Source organism: Otolemur garnettii, unplaced genomic scaffold (assembly GCF_000181295.1).
Source record: "Otolemur garnettii isolate 467f Iridium unplaced genomic scaffold, OtoGar3 scaffold00003, whole genome shotgun sequence".
NCBI lineage: Eukaryota > Metazoa > Chordata > Mammalia > Primates > Galagidae > Otolemur > Otolemur garnettii.
Window position 1 is genome coordinate 46,827,716 of NW_003852398.1, and position 16,273 is coordinate 46,843,988.

The 16,273-nt window shown below is 41.8% G+C and overlaps 1 protein-coding gene across 1 annotated transcript in view; it reads left to right on the plus strand.

Moving 5' to 3' along the window:
- The window catches only part of FBN2 (fibrillin 2), a 247,395-nt gene extending 231,220 nt beyond the window's left edge, over positions 1 to 16,175 (plus strand). The window contains exons 61-69 of the mRNA XM_012807203.1: positions 1 to 190; positions 1,314 to 1,439; positions 2,990 to 3,112; positions 4,558 to 4,674; positions 5,611 to 5,739; positions 7,477 to 7,596; positions 11,890 to 12,121; positions 13,606 to 13,795; positions 15,810 to 16,175. The exon at positions 1 to 190 is cut by the window's left edge and continues 3 nt beyond it. Coding sequence (XP_012662657.1) covers positions 1 to 190; positions 1,314 to 1,439; positions 2,990 to 3,112; positions 4,558 to 4,674; positions 5,611 to 5,739; positions 7,477 to 7,596; positions 11,890 to 12,121; positions 13,606 to 13,795; positions 15,810 to 16,175 — 1,593 coding nt within the window. The remainder of the gene's footprint in view (positions 191 to 1,313; positions 1,440 to 2,989; positions 3,113 to 4,557; positions 4,675 to 5,610; positions 5,740 to 7,476; positions 7,597 to 11,889; positions 12,122 to 13,605; positions 13,796 to 15,809) is intronic.
- The last annotated feature ends 98 nt before the right edge of the window (positions 16,176 to 16,273 follow it).

Consider the following 16,273-nt stretch of genomic DNA (forward strand, 5'->3'; position numbering starts at 1 on the left):
TGCTTCGCAGAGGTGTTGCAGACCATGTGCCAGATGGCATCCAGCAGCCGCAATCTTGTCACAAAGTCGGAATGCTGCTGCGATGGCGGGCGAGGCTGGGGCCACCAGTGTGAGCTCTGTCCACTGCCCGGAACTGCCCACTACAAGAAGATATGTCCTCATGGCCCAGGATACACAACTGACGGAAGAGGTGTGGAGTTGAAGAAGTTCATGCATGCACCTGTTTTCAATACAGGGCATTCTGTTAGAGTTATTTGAAGGCAAAGTGAAAAACTGATACAATTAAAATAATAGCTAGGATATTTCTATTTTGATATTTATATTTGACGTGTGTTTCCATGTGTGTGTAGAGAGAGGGAGGAAGAGAATTTCTACAGTAATGCTTTAGAGATTTTAAAACATGTAATCTTCCTATCAAACCTAAGAGGTAGAATTGATTATTCCAAAAAGGTGAACCACGAAGCTAAGGTAATGATAATAAGTAATTTTTCCAATAGCACACCATTTTTAAGGGACGGACCCAGAAATGGAATACTTCAGTCTGACCCCAACGGCCATGCTGGTAACCCTACTTGCTACATTTAAATATTGCTTATTTGAGTGTATGCAGGGATTCATCCTGTTTGTGACATCTTCACAAGCTAGCAAGTCTCATAATTGATTAGCAGTTTCCTTTTTTAATACCATCAACTGATATACGGCAGAGTCTCTGTAAGTTGACCCCACAATGGAGAGTGACAAGCTGGTCAACGCACAGAGGTGGTCAACATAAAGCACTAGGCCTACTGTACTGAACATGTGGTGCATGTCCAGCCTGTGAAAATCAGGTCAACTTAAGGAGCCGGTCACTATAGGGAGGTGGTCAACTATGGAGGTTTTACCGTATTAATGTTCTAAAGAATACCATTTTCTTCCACGACTGTACAGATCCCCAACCTTGTGACTACTTTGCTAGCAAAAACTTTTCTTCAGAGTCTAATGCAAATGTGAATTTAAGGTCAATCACATGAGAAATGATCACAAATCCCAAACTAGCTGGGCTTAATAATTCATACTTGCATATAAAAATGAGGCATCTTAAACAGGGCTTTCAACATAGCCTTCCTTCCATTGTCTATCTCTTCCCATCACTTCAGGTCCTTTTTCTGTCCCTTCCATGTCACCGTATACCTTGAAAGATGAACAGTTATTCCAGCACCATTAGGAACGTTTGCTGTTAGCCACCTCAATTCCTTAATTTCTCTTAATTTTGAATCAGTCTTACCTTCACATGTATGTTAACTTGTATTTGTTTTGCTTTTCTGGGTCCACAGATATTGATGAGTGTAAGGTAATGCCGAACCTCTGTACCAATGGTCAGTGCATCAATACCATGGGCTCATTCCGATGCTTCTGCAAGGTTGGCTACACTACAGACATCAGTGGCACCTCTTGTGTAGGTGAGTCTGGGCACCTTGTGTCTGAGGATTGTCACCTGTTGTTTCCTAGGAATTAGTTACTGTCAGTAGAGTCTCCTTCTCCTGGAAGTCTGGAATGTGCATTGTATTCAAATGATGCCATCCCCCAAAATACAAAGAAAAAATGATGCCATCCTCTCAGTGATGTGCTTCTTAATAACACAGCACTTGCCCTTTGTTCAGTAATGGGGGTTGCAGAATCATTCTCCATATCAATAAAGCCTGTTCAATCAGGGAGGTGGTCAACTATAAAAAAGTATGAAAATATACTTTTAGCATTTCACATTTTAATTTAAAAGTGTTATATGTGCATATGTTTTGGTCATTGTTTTCTGGAGGGAAAGGGCTTTTACCGTGAACTTGACAGTGTGTGTATATAGAGCATGTTTGGCTTGTTTCTCGTTGCTATTTTTTACCTAAATATACTAGTTAGGCATTATCTAAAATTTCCAGTTGCAGAGCAGTCTGAGTACAGAATCCCTCTACAATATTATAATTTCTTTTTCTTACTTATTTCATTATTGTTTTACCCATATCATTTTCTGACAGTTGGGAGGGAGGGGAATTGGTCAAGAATTCAACTTAGTCTTCAGTAAAGAAAAAAAAATCCTTTCTCCTTCACGTTTCATCAGCACAGTCCATCAAATTGCCTCTTTCAGTTAACAAGTGTGCCTGTCGTAAAAAAGTTAAGAATGCCAGACTGATTCTCCGCAGCATTCAGTCCACTTGGTAGGAGGAGAAGGGCCTGGAGTAAGAGAGGGTCTGCACCGAGAACTCTGCTTCCTTCATTGCTGTCTATTAGGGTGTGGGCAGAGTGTTCACATGTCACGAGGGAGAACGCCGTGTGCTGGGGCTGTACCTCCCCAGCCAAAACTAAAACGAGAGATATTACTGAAACCTGGAAGGAGAAAGCTGTGTTTTGCTGAGAGGGCTGCCTTGAGAGGGACTGTGACCTCTGATCCAGTGACTCAGCCAGGATGAGCTTTTCTGTAGTGAGGAAATAAGAAGACAGAAGACAGAGGGCGAGAATCTGTGGGGGTCAGCCTCCTAAACCTGAGAGCTGGGTGGACAGAAATGAGGACTGGATCTGAAGGCATGAGTGGGAGGAAGTGTCCCAGCACAATCTGCCATCTCACAAGATGCTCAGGGGAGGAGCTTCAGCAAAGAGAGTCCGAGAGAGCTTCTGCCGTACGCATATGTCGAAAAAAAAAGAGAAAGTCTTGCTTTTAAGTTTATGATCTTGGTTTGTAAACTAAAGTATATTAACCAAAAGTATTTAGCAGGGTTTTTTTTTCAATGCAGACAGTTGTCCAGACATAAGCATATTTATTCCCAATCCATAGGTGGGTCTGCAAAGCAAACCCAGTCTGTTACTTTAGAGAAAACTGTTCTGGGCGGTATTTCTCTCTGGCTGTCTTCCATTGTGAGTGGAAGAGGAAAAACGAAAAGAATGAAGCGGGAACGCAGAGGGAGGAAAGAGGCCGGTGGTTTCTTTTAACTGGGGGTTTGTTGTTTGTGCCACTTTTGCTTAGACCTTGACGAATGTTCCCAGTCCCCGAAACCATGCAACTTCATCTGCAAGAACAGCGAGGGGAGTTACCAGTGCTCCTGTCCCCGGGGGTACGTCCTGCAGGAGGACGGAAAGACCTGCAAAGGTGAGTGGGCGTCATCGTCATGGCTCCTCCTTCACATCCCCATACCAGGTGACCCAGACTCAGCCCAGGTGTCTCACCTCCATAGAAATGCATCTTCCCAGTGGCCATCCCATCGCCCATAGAAAATTCTACCAGCAGGCCCATCATAGGAAGCAGAAGGAATTAAACCCAAGTTACAGCAGTTTGCTTCTTATAGCAAACCACATCAATGTTTAAACATAAAATACAATGAAACCAAAATTTTGGTGGGATTTTGAAAAATTTCAACAAATCACTAAAATGAGATTTTTTTCCTTTTCTTTTTTTGCAGTTTTTGGCCAGGGCTGGGTTTGAACCCACCATCTCCAGTATATGGGGCCAGCACTGTACTCCTTTGAGCCACAAGCGCTGCCCTAAAATAAGATTTTTGTTGTTGTTTATCTGAGATTTCCATAGGCCATCTTTACTACACATTTACTGTGGGAAAGTGAACATTTAAATGTTTTCCTTAGTAAGTATTAAAAGTAATTATTTTTCAAGTGAAATCAGATCACTAAAATCACTATAAGACTATACTCATCTTTAATTCTATAATTACTCTCATCAGAATGAGATCAATAGATCAAGCAAATTTTTAAAATATTAAGATTATTCTCAATAAAAAGAGATTATATTTCTAAGATATATCAAAAAAATAATGTGAAGTAGCAAATGCTACCTTAGGCCTGTGTAGTCAACCAGGGTGGGTCAATTTAATGTGGTACATTATTTATAAATGGGTACAACTCAAGTGCTTTGTGAGGTGTGTAGTCACGAATTACACATGTCCACATCTTACATGGTAAATTTATTTTATGTGTATTTTTCCCAATTAAGTTTCACTCTACCCAGAATCAAATTTTGGGATCTCTGTTAGTGGAATCCCAGTCTCGATACTGTGTACGGCTGGGATTACAGGTGCTGTGTTTTTGTTGCCTCTGTTATTAATGGTGGTGTTTCTACATGTTTTTTTTTGCATGTGGAGGACCTAACTGGATGTTTGTGTTAGGATCTTTATCTGTTTCTAGATTCTGTTTTATTTTTATTCCTCCCTTACGGGGACCCAGTGACCAATCATGCATTATATGGTATTAAATGCCAGAATGACAACCACTGGACATTAGCTTTGAGAACACTCATGGAAACTGCTGTGATTTGTCTTTCTTGTTTTTACTTTCGTGTGTTTACTTTCTTGTTTTAAGAAAATTGTGTTTTGTGTCACCTTAACCATCCCATCAGAGTAGCCCCTGGTATTCACTCCACTTAACTATGTGAAAAGAAATTGCTCTCCATGTCCACAAAGCTTCCAGCAAAAATCTAGACAAAATGTTCTCAGGGAAACGTGTGCATGTCCCGTGGCCCCCGGAGAAAGGACGCATAGCCAGCTGATTGTGCTCTGATTGTCACTGGCTTCTCTTTACTTCCAGACCTCGATGAATGTCAAACCAAGCAGCACAACTGCCAGTTCCTCTGTGCCAACACTCTGGGGGGGTTTACCTGTAAATGCCCACCCGGCTTCACACAACATCACACTGCTTGTATTGGTAAGACAAAATTATAAGTGGGGGATTCTGCAAGCTTTTGGTAAATCTATAAAGATCGTATAATGATATGTAGAAGGATGTCCCAGTACTTAACATTTTTTGAGTTCTAAGTATTTATTATGGTTATGTAATATAATTTGCTTATTTGTAACTTTTTATTATTTAACTTTTAATAATGGCTGTTTAGCAACCCACTAGCTAAAATTTTGACAATTGGCTTTTGACACCACTGGAAAAGTCTAAGTCACTTGCACAGTCCCTGGACTCTACGGTCATCCTCCCAGTCCTAGGGCCATTTTGCCTTCCCTGTCGAGGCGGCTGTAAGTCAACCCCACGTAACACCATGTTAGTCCCTGTGGGGAATCAACTTTGAATAGTTGCAATCCCGGTGGTAGTACTTACATTTACAACCAATGCCTCATAATTAGTGGTCTAAACAAGTTGCTAACAGTATTGATTTGTTTCTGTAAGAACAGTACCCAAAGAAAAAAAAGGCCGTATAGCCGAGCCCCAGGACGGTAGCCACACTCGGAAGCAGTACATTTGGGTCACATTGTATGATAAATGTGCCTGTGGTGTTCAGATAAATACGATGAAAGGCTCCCTGTAATTTAGCACTTGCTAACAAACACTCTGGGTGGTTCCTGTTTTACGTGACTTGTTTTACGAGACACATGTTGAGAGACTTTCCAGTCTGTATTATCTAAAGTTATGCCTTTGGTCACCTTTCAAATGTGTTCTCCTTTCAAACCTCTTGGAACGCACTTTTTCCTCCCACTCCTGCCTGTGGTATGACAATGAATTCTGCCATCAGTTTCCCGAACATGTTGTTTTCACATCAGGAAACTTAGGCTTTCATGCTGTCTTCCTGCTCCATGTGAAATTTAGATCACGTAATCATTGGCAAGTTTGACACTCTCCTCGTTCCCTTTCTAGACAACAATGAGTGTGGGTCTCAGCCTTCGCTTTGTGGAGCCAAGGGAATCTGTCAGAACACCCCTGGAAGCTTCAGCTGCGAATGCCAAAGAGGGTTCTCGCTTGATGCCACTGGACTGAATTGCGAAGGTGGGAAGATTTGCTCAAAAATTCTTCATCTAATAATAGTAAACCGGGGGGGGGGGTAACTTTTGAGACACTGAGAAACAGAGATGATCCCAATGAAGAAAAAAGTATTAAACAAAATACGACCCAGTGATTGATTTTTGTCTATAAATCTTGATCTATGATGTTGAGGGCAGAGGGTAACTTTAATGGGATGAAACAAATTTCGGTGATGACAAATTAACTTTTAAACTAACTGGACTATTTACCTAACCACTGATCTGAAAAAGAATTGAATCGAAGAAGAATTCTGTACCAAATATGGTATGTACAAATATGTACAAACATACCCTAAAAATTGAAAATAACTAGACATTTGTCCCAGGATAATTGAATGTGTAAAAGTTGAGTGTAAAAAGATAGATGGGCTATCATCAGAGACAGCTGGAGAAATGTGCCTCTCTGCTGGGGAAAGCTGATGACTACTTACTTCCACTGTACCTGGGCTCCGATGCCCTCTTCACTCTCTTCCCCACAGGGGGCATTTCCTAGAAAGCCTGTTCTATAAAGTGAATGTGAAAGGAATAGGAAAGCCTATTCCTATAAAGTCTAAGGAAACATTTAAATGGGGCAAAGAATATGCCTACTGTCCTTAACAAATCATACAGTTCTTCTATATTTGCACTGCAAAGGCTGGAGTATGATAAGGTAAATAACTGTACTGTGACTGGTACCTGTTAGGAAGTACTCCATGAGTCTGAGACCGTCTGTGTCACCTTTATCTTCTTGCACAGTACGTTCTTTTTACAATGGGTGTTTTGACTGATGTTAGTTACCCTCTTAAAATCAACTATTCTTAGAAATATTACGTATGATTTCGAATTGTAGAAACATTCTCAAAGCATCTGATTGGGTCTCTGTAAGAATCAGAGGGCTTTTCTCTGTATCTCGTTTGCAGCAAAGAAAAATTCAGTGTTAAAAATGTCAGTGTTAGTACTTTCTGTGTGAAGTCACTGAGACAGTAAAACTCCTCTGGCCCCACAGCTGCTTGCCACATGTGAGTTGGACTCGTGACTATCAGCATCAGATACTGTTTATTAATTATCCATGTAAATTTGTTACACACAAATCAGACATGCCAATTTTATTTTACTCTTTATGGGTAGGTTTCAAAGCCTCAGTTGTCATTCCAGAGGAGTCTGCATATATAAACAAAAGGAAAGTATTCCATATGTGTACTAATACCACATCTCGTCTAAAAATAATGTATTCACATACTTAAAAGGGAGCTGCATCTCGTTCATCTTAAACGGTAACGAACGTTTTTGTGTCTCGGTAGTGCTTGCATCTTCCTGACAGTGATGATGGCACCTCCATCACTTTGGAATCTAATGGAATGTGTAATGCTAATACACAGATAGATACATACACACATCGCCAAATAAATCATCTCACATGCAGTTAATCAGCCCAAAATGCACATTTGTGGTAGCCATGGTTGATTTGCTGAAATTAAGATGTTACTGAGCACTGATGTACCACGGTCTGGTGGATGTCAGGAGGAGGAGATGGTCTCTCATCTCACAACTCTTCTTGCACACCACTGATAACCGTGTGACTCAGAAAAGCCCCCTTCTCCCTGTGTGCCCCATCTTGTTTGTCTGTCCCCATGATAGTAGTTCCCCTAGGTTGTATATGGAATGCGTTTGAGAGCAGTAGAAGAAGGGTGACGTGAAGATTTTGCTGGCATTGTTTCTGCAGATGTCGATGAATGTGATGGAAACCACAGGTGCCAGCATGGCTGCCAGAACATCCTGGGTGGCTACAGATGTGGCTGCCCTCAGGGCTACATTCAGCACTACCAGTGGAATCAGTGTGTCGGTGAGCGCTTTCCCCACATAACACCTGCGTTAAATTGAATGAACAAATGACCAGGGTCGCGATAGCCTTTGAATCCTAGAACTTAAAAGCCAGTCCTCAAGACTGACGTATGAGGATTCACTTTCCCACTTTCTGTACTCAGGTATGTTTGAAAATGTCCATCATAAAAATGTTGTTTTGAAGTACTTAAAAGGTGAATCAACTAGAGATTTCATCATCTTTAATTTCCACTAGATGTACTTGCTTAAGTTTCTGGAGATGGTGTTAGGGATCATCATCTTCATTTGTGAAGGCCCGCTGCTTTTTCATCAGTGATTTGATGTCTTCCAAATTTTGAGTTACGGTATGGCCCTTCCTCTCCCCTCACACACATCTAAAGGAATTCAGATCAGCTTGATGAGGACAGTCCATCTCTGCTCTCATGTCACTTAGATTAAACAAAGTATGTGAAGTATTGTAAGATGGAAAAAGGCCCTCGTTACAGCAGATATTGTTGACTGTTCCAGACAGAAGTGTTTGTAAAATATGTGGGCAGTCAGCTCTGTTCCTTTCATTGATAATACTCATGGAAATTCTCCTTTTAAGGACTGATTGATCAAAGAGAACATTATTCTCCACTTGAATAGCCAGCTGACTGACTTAGCATATGCCTAATTTCTTGGCTGCATTTGAATGCACTTCACAGACCCACCATCCAACACATTCTGACATTAGATGCTGGCATGGCTGAGCAGTAGAGGGGAACAGTGGTCCTGCAGAGAAATGGCAGGATGCCTCCTGTTTCTCTGCAGTGCCTTCAATGGCTCCACACATTATCCAGATATTGTACTGTTGCGATTAAATAAATTAATCTGATTTTATCCACTGCAGTCTTCTTAAAAGAAATTTCTAATGACAGCGTAGTGAATTGAGAAAACACGATCAAGATTAATTTTGAAGGAGGGGAATTTATACCAGTTCAGAGACAGATGCAAATATAACCCTCATGGGGAAATGAAGAAACCAGTAAGTGATCAAGAAGTGAGGGGAAAACTTGAGAGCATTATCAGAATGATTGATTAGCCTGTCAATCAAAATAATTTCATAAATCTAGTTCACTTTTTTTTCTCTTGACAGAAAATAAAATGTTGCAAAACTTGTTATTCCCTGATATGTTGATTTCCTAGCAGGCAAAGTGTGGGCCCAGGCTTCAGAATATAGGGAACAGGTATTTTTTAAGATAGCTATTAAAATAATGGAAAAACACTTCATTGGGTTGCCGTATTTATAAAATACAAGGCCCACCACTTTATTAAGTACGTCCTGTGGACTTCTTGGTTAATTCCACGGAACTTAAGGAACAAGAATGATTCTCTAATATTTGACATTATGTCAGTTTAAATGAAACTTTTTGTTATTAAAGAGAATGTAAGTAAAACAGGAACATATATGCCGTATTAACTCAATTAAGCTTTCTGAAATTCCTGTCTATAAATATCTAGTGCAAAAGCAGCTGCCAGCTTGTACAGGCTTTTACTAAACTTGGAGGCTCTGTTTGGAGTGGTCTGACTTAATCAGGATGGTGCGGTATTTCCCAGGATCCCTCTATGAGATCGTTGAGGTGGGCACTTTGGCAAGGCAGTCACCCCAGAGCAGCTCGCGCGGGAGGCCAGCCATGTGTCTGCACGCCTTCCCCAAGGGAGAAGCTCTGAGCAGGGGAACAAATGGCTTAAAGATGATTCCAAGACTAAAAATAGATGAGCAGTTATCCCCAATTACAGTTATTAATTTGTGAGCTTGTTCTTCCAGAATGGGAACCTCAAGAAGACACAGGAGGAATTTATTTTAAAAGAATCTAAATTTCACTGTACGGGATTCAGGAATCCAGCTGTTGTTTAATAAAATAGCTAAGTTTCTTGCCTTGAATCTACATAACACAGTTGGCATTTTAACTCCACTGCGTGGCAAAAATAGAGTGAAACACCCCATCAGGAAGCTGATAAAGGCAACAAGTGAACAGAAGAACAGGAATTATGACAAAATGTGAAGGAAAAAGCCACAGACATTTTTGTCACTGCTTATTTGAATATCTTCATGCAGACCAATTTAAATAGACAAAATTGTACACCTACGATGTTATCAACACTCTCTAGCCCCAACTTATGAAAAGTAAAAGTTCTCAAAAAGTGTTAATATTGAAAAAAGCTTTCCATTCAAATTAACACTTTCAAAAGTTTTCAGACAGTTACCACACAGAAGAATTATAACCCTCTGGGCCATAGATCGGACATTCTCAACTATTTCCAAACCTTATAGTACTTCAAAATTGAAAATATGTCCATATTGGTGACAATGACATATGAAGAAAAATTATATCTTAATATATGAAGGCTTTGTTATTTAATGTTAATAACCATCAGTTAACTCTGAGAGTCTTTTCAGAATAATTCAAACATAACTTAATCAGGCTTGGGTCAAAGTGTGGTTCACACAAGAATATATTTATCTGATATATGTTCATTGCATATGAGGTATACCATGATGCTTCCAAAAATAATCACATTTTTAAATATTCTTGTAAGCAGTATGTTCAAATGTAGTTTATTCAAATAACAGGCTTTACCTGGTGATTTTTATGCCCAGAACAATGTCTGATACCTTACTCTTAGCAGAATCATTTCATTAAATTATATGCTAAAGAAACATTTCATTAAATTATATGCTAACTTAGATTCCCTCTTAGGAGAGAAAATCCTACATCAGAGTGTCAGCAGAGGAGACTTTGCAGCAGAAATCCAAGTCCTTTGAATGTAGAAGTAAAAATAGCAATTACATTTACATCATATGGAGCCAAGTTATGGAGAATTTACTTACTGTCACTTTTTTTCCTTGTAATAAAGGCTGATAATTTCCATGGACTAGATAGTCACCACATATTTTATATTCAGTGATTAAGAAATCTACATGTAGTGATCTCACTGAATTCTGAAACTATAATCATGGCACAGAAATGTACATAATAGCGTTTACCCTTCCAGTAACCTCTATCGTGTACTTAATGAAGTTCAATTTCCTGTTTGAAAGGCCTCTTTCCTGAGACTCTGTCTGCATCTTCCAAATCTCACTGAGCTACTACGGATCACTCACTTCCCCCCTCCCCGGCTGTTGTGTCCCCTACTTGCCAATGAGCCTGTTTCCCCACATGGGCTGAAACATATACTTGTCATATATCAGGTAAACAGACGCTCTGTGCTCCATATGGAGTCACAGGAATTGAAAGAATTCCATGGAACAGATGTGGTGTGTGCCCAGGGTGAAATTTAGATTATATAAAGCCCAACGGAGTCAAGCCACATGCCATGTGTATCAGCCAGACAGTTAACAACAAAATGATAATCTCCAAGTGAAAAGCATGATCAGGCTTTAAATTTGTAAAAATGATAATAGCAACTGAAAATCCGACCCACAGTTATCCTGCTCTCAGCATGTTCAGGCTCGTGCTAATCATTAAACAAGGGAAAGCAAGGTGTCAGCTGATGACTGGACACGAACCCAACTGAGGAGGCACAGTCTGCACCAGAGAGTCGCAAGTCATCAGAACTGCGGAGCCCATGGAATAGTGTTCATTGCCATTGTTTTCATTTAGGGTTTTAAGATTTTTTTATATACTTTCTCATTGTGTATAATGAAGGTTAGGGGAATTGCTGGGGAAATGGATACAAATACAGAGAAAGATGTAGTTTTTTCTTAATTTGAGATATAATTCACATACCATAAATTCCTCCCTTCCAGGGGTGCACAGTTAAAGGGTTTTTAGCATATTCTCCCGAGGTTCCGCAACCATCAATACTCCAAGTTTCAGAACTTTCTCATCAGCTCAAAAGGAAACTCTATACCCAGTCATTTCCCATCTCCCCAAACCCCCAACTGCTGGCAGCTAATTTATTCTCTATCTCTATGGGTTTTCCTGAGATACAGGCTTTTGAAGTAACCTTCTGTTAAGAGGATAGAGGAGTTATTCATTAGGCAGACTACAGATATCTGTCCCCAAGGGCCACCACCATTTCCAGAAACATAGTACCAGACAGAATATAAAAGGGCAAAGTAAGGGGTTTTAAAAGCCATAATTAAGGGAATTGTTTTTAGCTCATATGCTTTGCAAATCAGCCATCAAGAGTTAAAAAAAATAATAATAATAATACAGTTGTAGAGTTATTTCTCCCATAACATGGCAGGTGCTTTGAGACCCCCGCTCTTCTGCGTGCGATTGCTGCTGCCCCTTCCCTGGTAAGAGGGTCTTGCTTTGCCTCCTAGATGAGAATGAGTGCTCCAATCCCAACGCCTGCGGCTCGGCCTCCTGCTACAACACACTGGGGAGCTACAAGTGCGCCTGCCCCTCGGGCTTCTCCTTCGACCAGTTCTCCAGCGCCTGCCACGACGTGAATGAGTGCTCCTCCTCCAAGAACCCCTGCAATTACGGCTGCTCCAACACAGAAGGGGGCTACCTCTGCGGCTGCCCACCCGGGTACTACAGAGTGGGACAGGGGTAAGGTGACCGTCATGCTCCTGCACATAGAACGCATGGCCCACCAGGGCTGCCCTTCCTCCCTCGGGGAATTCGGGCCACCTGCCCTTGCAGGGAAGGGTCCTGATCAGAGCTTTCCAGGTATGCCACTAAGCACGAGAAGTCTCAGGGCCTGTGCTCATGGTACAGGGTTACTTCCTTGGTATAGATCATAAAACTTGAACTTGGATACAACTATCTCTTTTTCCCCCTCATGATGGCCTGAATTGGTAGGATCAGCCCCAAGACCAGAGATAAGCAGATGTTTAAAACTATAGCTCCAGACACAATGGCTCATGTCTATAATCCTAGCACTCTGGGAGGCCTAAGAGGGAAGATTACTTGAGCTCAGGAGTTCGAGACCAGCCTGAGCAAGAGTGAGACTCCGTCTCTATTGAAAATAGAAAACTAGCCAGGCATGGTCATGGGCACCCGTAGTCCCAGATACTCTGGAGGCAGGAGAGGATCTGTGGAGCCCAAGAGTTTGAGCAGATTGCTGTGATCTTGGACACAACAGCACTCTCTCTGCCCAGGGCAACAGTGAGACTCTGTCTCTGTCTCTATATATATAGAGAGAGAGAGAGCTCATGTGTTGCCATAGATACCTGAGCTGCAAGGTAGAAGTAGAAATGGTCCAGCTGTAGATTCTTTTGTAAATTCTGAGGAAGGAGTTTGTCCCTCTCTTTGCTCATCTGGCTTTTATACTGCAGAGAGAGGATGGGGCCTGGCTGCTGTGGCACCTCATGACAGCTCAGCCTGGGCCCGTCCCACAAGGCTGGCTTCCCTCCAACCAGTCCTGCCTTCTCAAGTCCTGTGGGCTGTGGCTGAGGGACTGGCCACTTGCAGCCTTCCATCGAGCAGCGGTGCTCGGTACTTCAGAGAATGGGACTTTATCCGTCAGTCTGCTCACCTTCCTCAGAAGGAGCCGTGCGCAGGGTGGGGCTAAAATCCTGGACCAGTCTGTCCAGCACTGGTTTATGTTAATACTTAAAACAAAGCCTTGGTCTGGACAAGGGTCACTTAGAGCCAATTCAGTGACTGTTTCACTAACCAAAATACTAGTTCAGAAATCTGAATTACTAAATTAGGGAGCTTTGTTGCCAGCAGCAAGCACAGTCTTCGGGCTTATGAAACCCGTGGCACCTCTCTGAGCTCTCACTTTGGAAATTCATACCCTGCTTTTACCTTCTTGAGTTAAATACACCCAAGTGCTTCTTATCTAATTAGGGTTGAAAACTGAGGAAGCCCGGGGCTTATACCATTAGAAGAATTTGGCTGTTTCAAAATAAGGAGAAATGTCATGCACTGAGTGTAGAAGGGGACAGTTACAGGGAATACCAAGTTTTTGTTGATGAGCTTAGAGTTTGCTTTGTTGGTTTCGTATTTCTGACACGTCTTTGCTCGACCACTGGAAACCTGTGGTCAAAGTCAATGATAAAGTCTAACACGTTACTTCTTACAAATAGCCACTGTGTCTCAGGAATGGGATTCAACAAGGGGCAGTACCTGTCCCTGGATACAGAGGTGGATGAGGACAACGCTTTGTCCCCGGAAACATGCTATGAGTGCAAGGTCAATGGCTACTCTAAGAAAGACGGCAGGCAGAAGAGAAGCCTTCATGAGCCCCAGCCCACTGCCGTGAGTAGATCTCACTTTGTTTTGCCACAAAATATCATCCACATGGCGTCATGTGGACAACGCAGGGTATGTGGCTTTCAGCTGCAGTGAAGTTAAACCTATCTTGAATTTTAACGGGTAAATAAATGCACCCCAAATGGTAAAGACAAGGAGATTAAAACGAGTTGTGAATTACTAGCCCAAAACACAAAGACTGGGGTAAAAGTCTGAGCTCCAGATTGTTTTCTTTTGCTTTAGTTTTCAGTTGATGCCAGAGGGTAGAAGATGTCCATCTCAGAAATAATCATTTTCAAATGATTCCTCAAAATGCAATTACTTTGAATTTGTCCAATTCTGTTGTATACATGTTTAGTACATGAGGCTGATTTTAATTTCCAGCCAAGTAGGTGTCAAATTCTGAGACTTTTCATATGATAGTTATTCCTGCCATGGAAATTTTTGTCTTCAAATAACTTGTATTTTATAAAGAACTGAAGATCTGAATTGCCTGCCACTGCTGTTTCCTTTCCCTAATGACATTTCGGCAGCCTGGTTAAAGGGGTGGACCACAGACTACCTGGCTTTCAATATAATTCCATGGACCTCCCTACTTTACTTACCTTCCCTCAACCTCAATTTTTTCATCTGTAAAGTGGGAATAAAAACACTTCTAAAGATGGATGACAGGTTACTTGAGTAGAAACATGTGAACAGCCTGGACCAGTGCTTGGCATGTACATCCATAGTTAACCACCTCCCTACAATGACCACCTCATTATAAGATGACCCTATTTTCAAGGACCAGATGTGCACCACATATTCTAAGGCCTAATTCCTTATGTTGACCACTTGTGGATGTTGACAAGTTTGTTAAATCCCTTGGGTGGTCAACTTACAGAGGTTCTACTATACAGCCCACTTGTTCAGTGTATGTCAGTGATTCATACCACACACCTAGAGATGGGGATGATTCCTCCCAACGGTCAGAGACAGCATGAGGGCAACACTTGCCACTCTCTTCAGTTACTATTACTGAGGAATTACCCCACCAAAACTCCATGTCAACCCCTAATCAGTCGGGTCTGTAAATCGGACAACTTATGTCAGTTTGGGGGGCCTCAGAAGTTGTCCTTCTCTACACAACCAGAATTCTCTAGCCAAGAAGTTTATGATTCTATTTTATGATAATAAGCCAGTGTTACATTAAGTAGACTGTGTGCCCAATTGATGTTTAAGTATGACAGTTACAAGTTGAAAACTATAAATCCAAAAATTCTGCCAATGAATCCTTCCCACTGTGGTACTTGGGGCATAACTGTGCCTGAACACAGAGGCGTAATCTGGGGCCACTGTAGCCAAGTTCTTACTTAACAGGTGCCCTGTCAAAGAATTATGAATTTTAGCCTGTCTTATGTAAATATAATTTGTACACCTGCCAGTCCTCTGAGCAAGTCAGACTTGGTTTATCCGGGCCTTGCTCCACAGGATTTTACCAAAGCTGCTTCAAACTAGAGCCCTGAGACCTCCACAAATCACTTGTCTGCGTAGCATCAGGGGCCCCCAGTAAAACTCACTCAGCATCCATGGGCCTCACAAATCAAAGCTGAGGCTTCAGAATGGAGATTCCTCTCTGCGTAAGCCCTGCAGTAGGACAACAAAAAAACTAATTTTGACTTAAAAAATTACAATCATTTCCTAAATTTTCTATTTAAAAATTATTAATAAATGTGACATCCCATAAACTCATCAAAAAAAAAAAATCTTGAAATGTGAACACTCTGTAGGCTCACTCCTGTAACTTTAATTACCTCGTTAAGGCTGAGTGAGAAGTCGTAAAGATTTACAGGGCATTCTCCATAGAACTGACCTTTCCTCCCAGCTGACAGAAATTCACAATAGCCTCTTTCACAGCCACTGCTCCTAAGGAGAGTGCAGAAAGAGAGAGGGGGTGGGCACAACCTATCCTTGGGACTATAGTTCTCTGTCTAGTCCTTGGCTGGTGCTGGGGCAGCTTATCATAAATCATTTCCTGCTCTTTCTCCAGGTTGAACAGATCAGCCTAGAGAGCGTGGACATGGACAGCCCAGTCAACATGAAGTTCAACCTCTCTGGCCTTGGCTCTAAGGAGCACATCCTGGAACTGAGGCCCGCCATCGAGCCACTCAACAACCACATCCGGTACGTCATCTCCCAAGGGAACGATGACGGTGTCTTCCGCCTCCACCAAAGGAACGGCCTCAGCTACTTGCACACAGCCAAGAAAAAGCTCGTGCCCGGCACGTACACACTGGAAATCACCAGCATCCCTCTCTACAAGAAGAAGGAGCTTAAGAAACTGGAAGAGAGCAACGAGGATGACTACCTCCTAGGGGAACTCGGGGAGGCTCTCAGGATGAGGCTGCAGATCCAGCTCTATTAACCCTTCACAGACTCGGGCTCCAGGCTCAAATCTCAGCCCAGCCAGCCTTCAGATGAATTTGAAAAGTCCGTGACTAATTTTAAAGAGGAAAAAAAAAA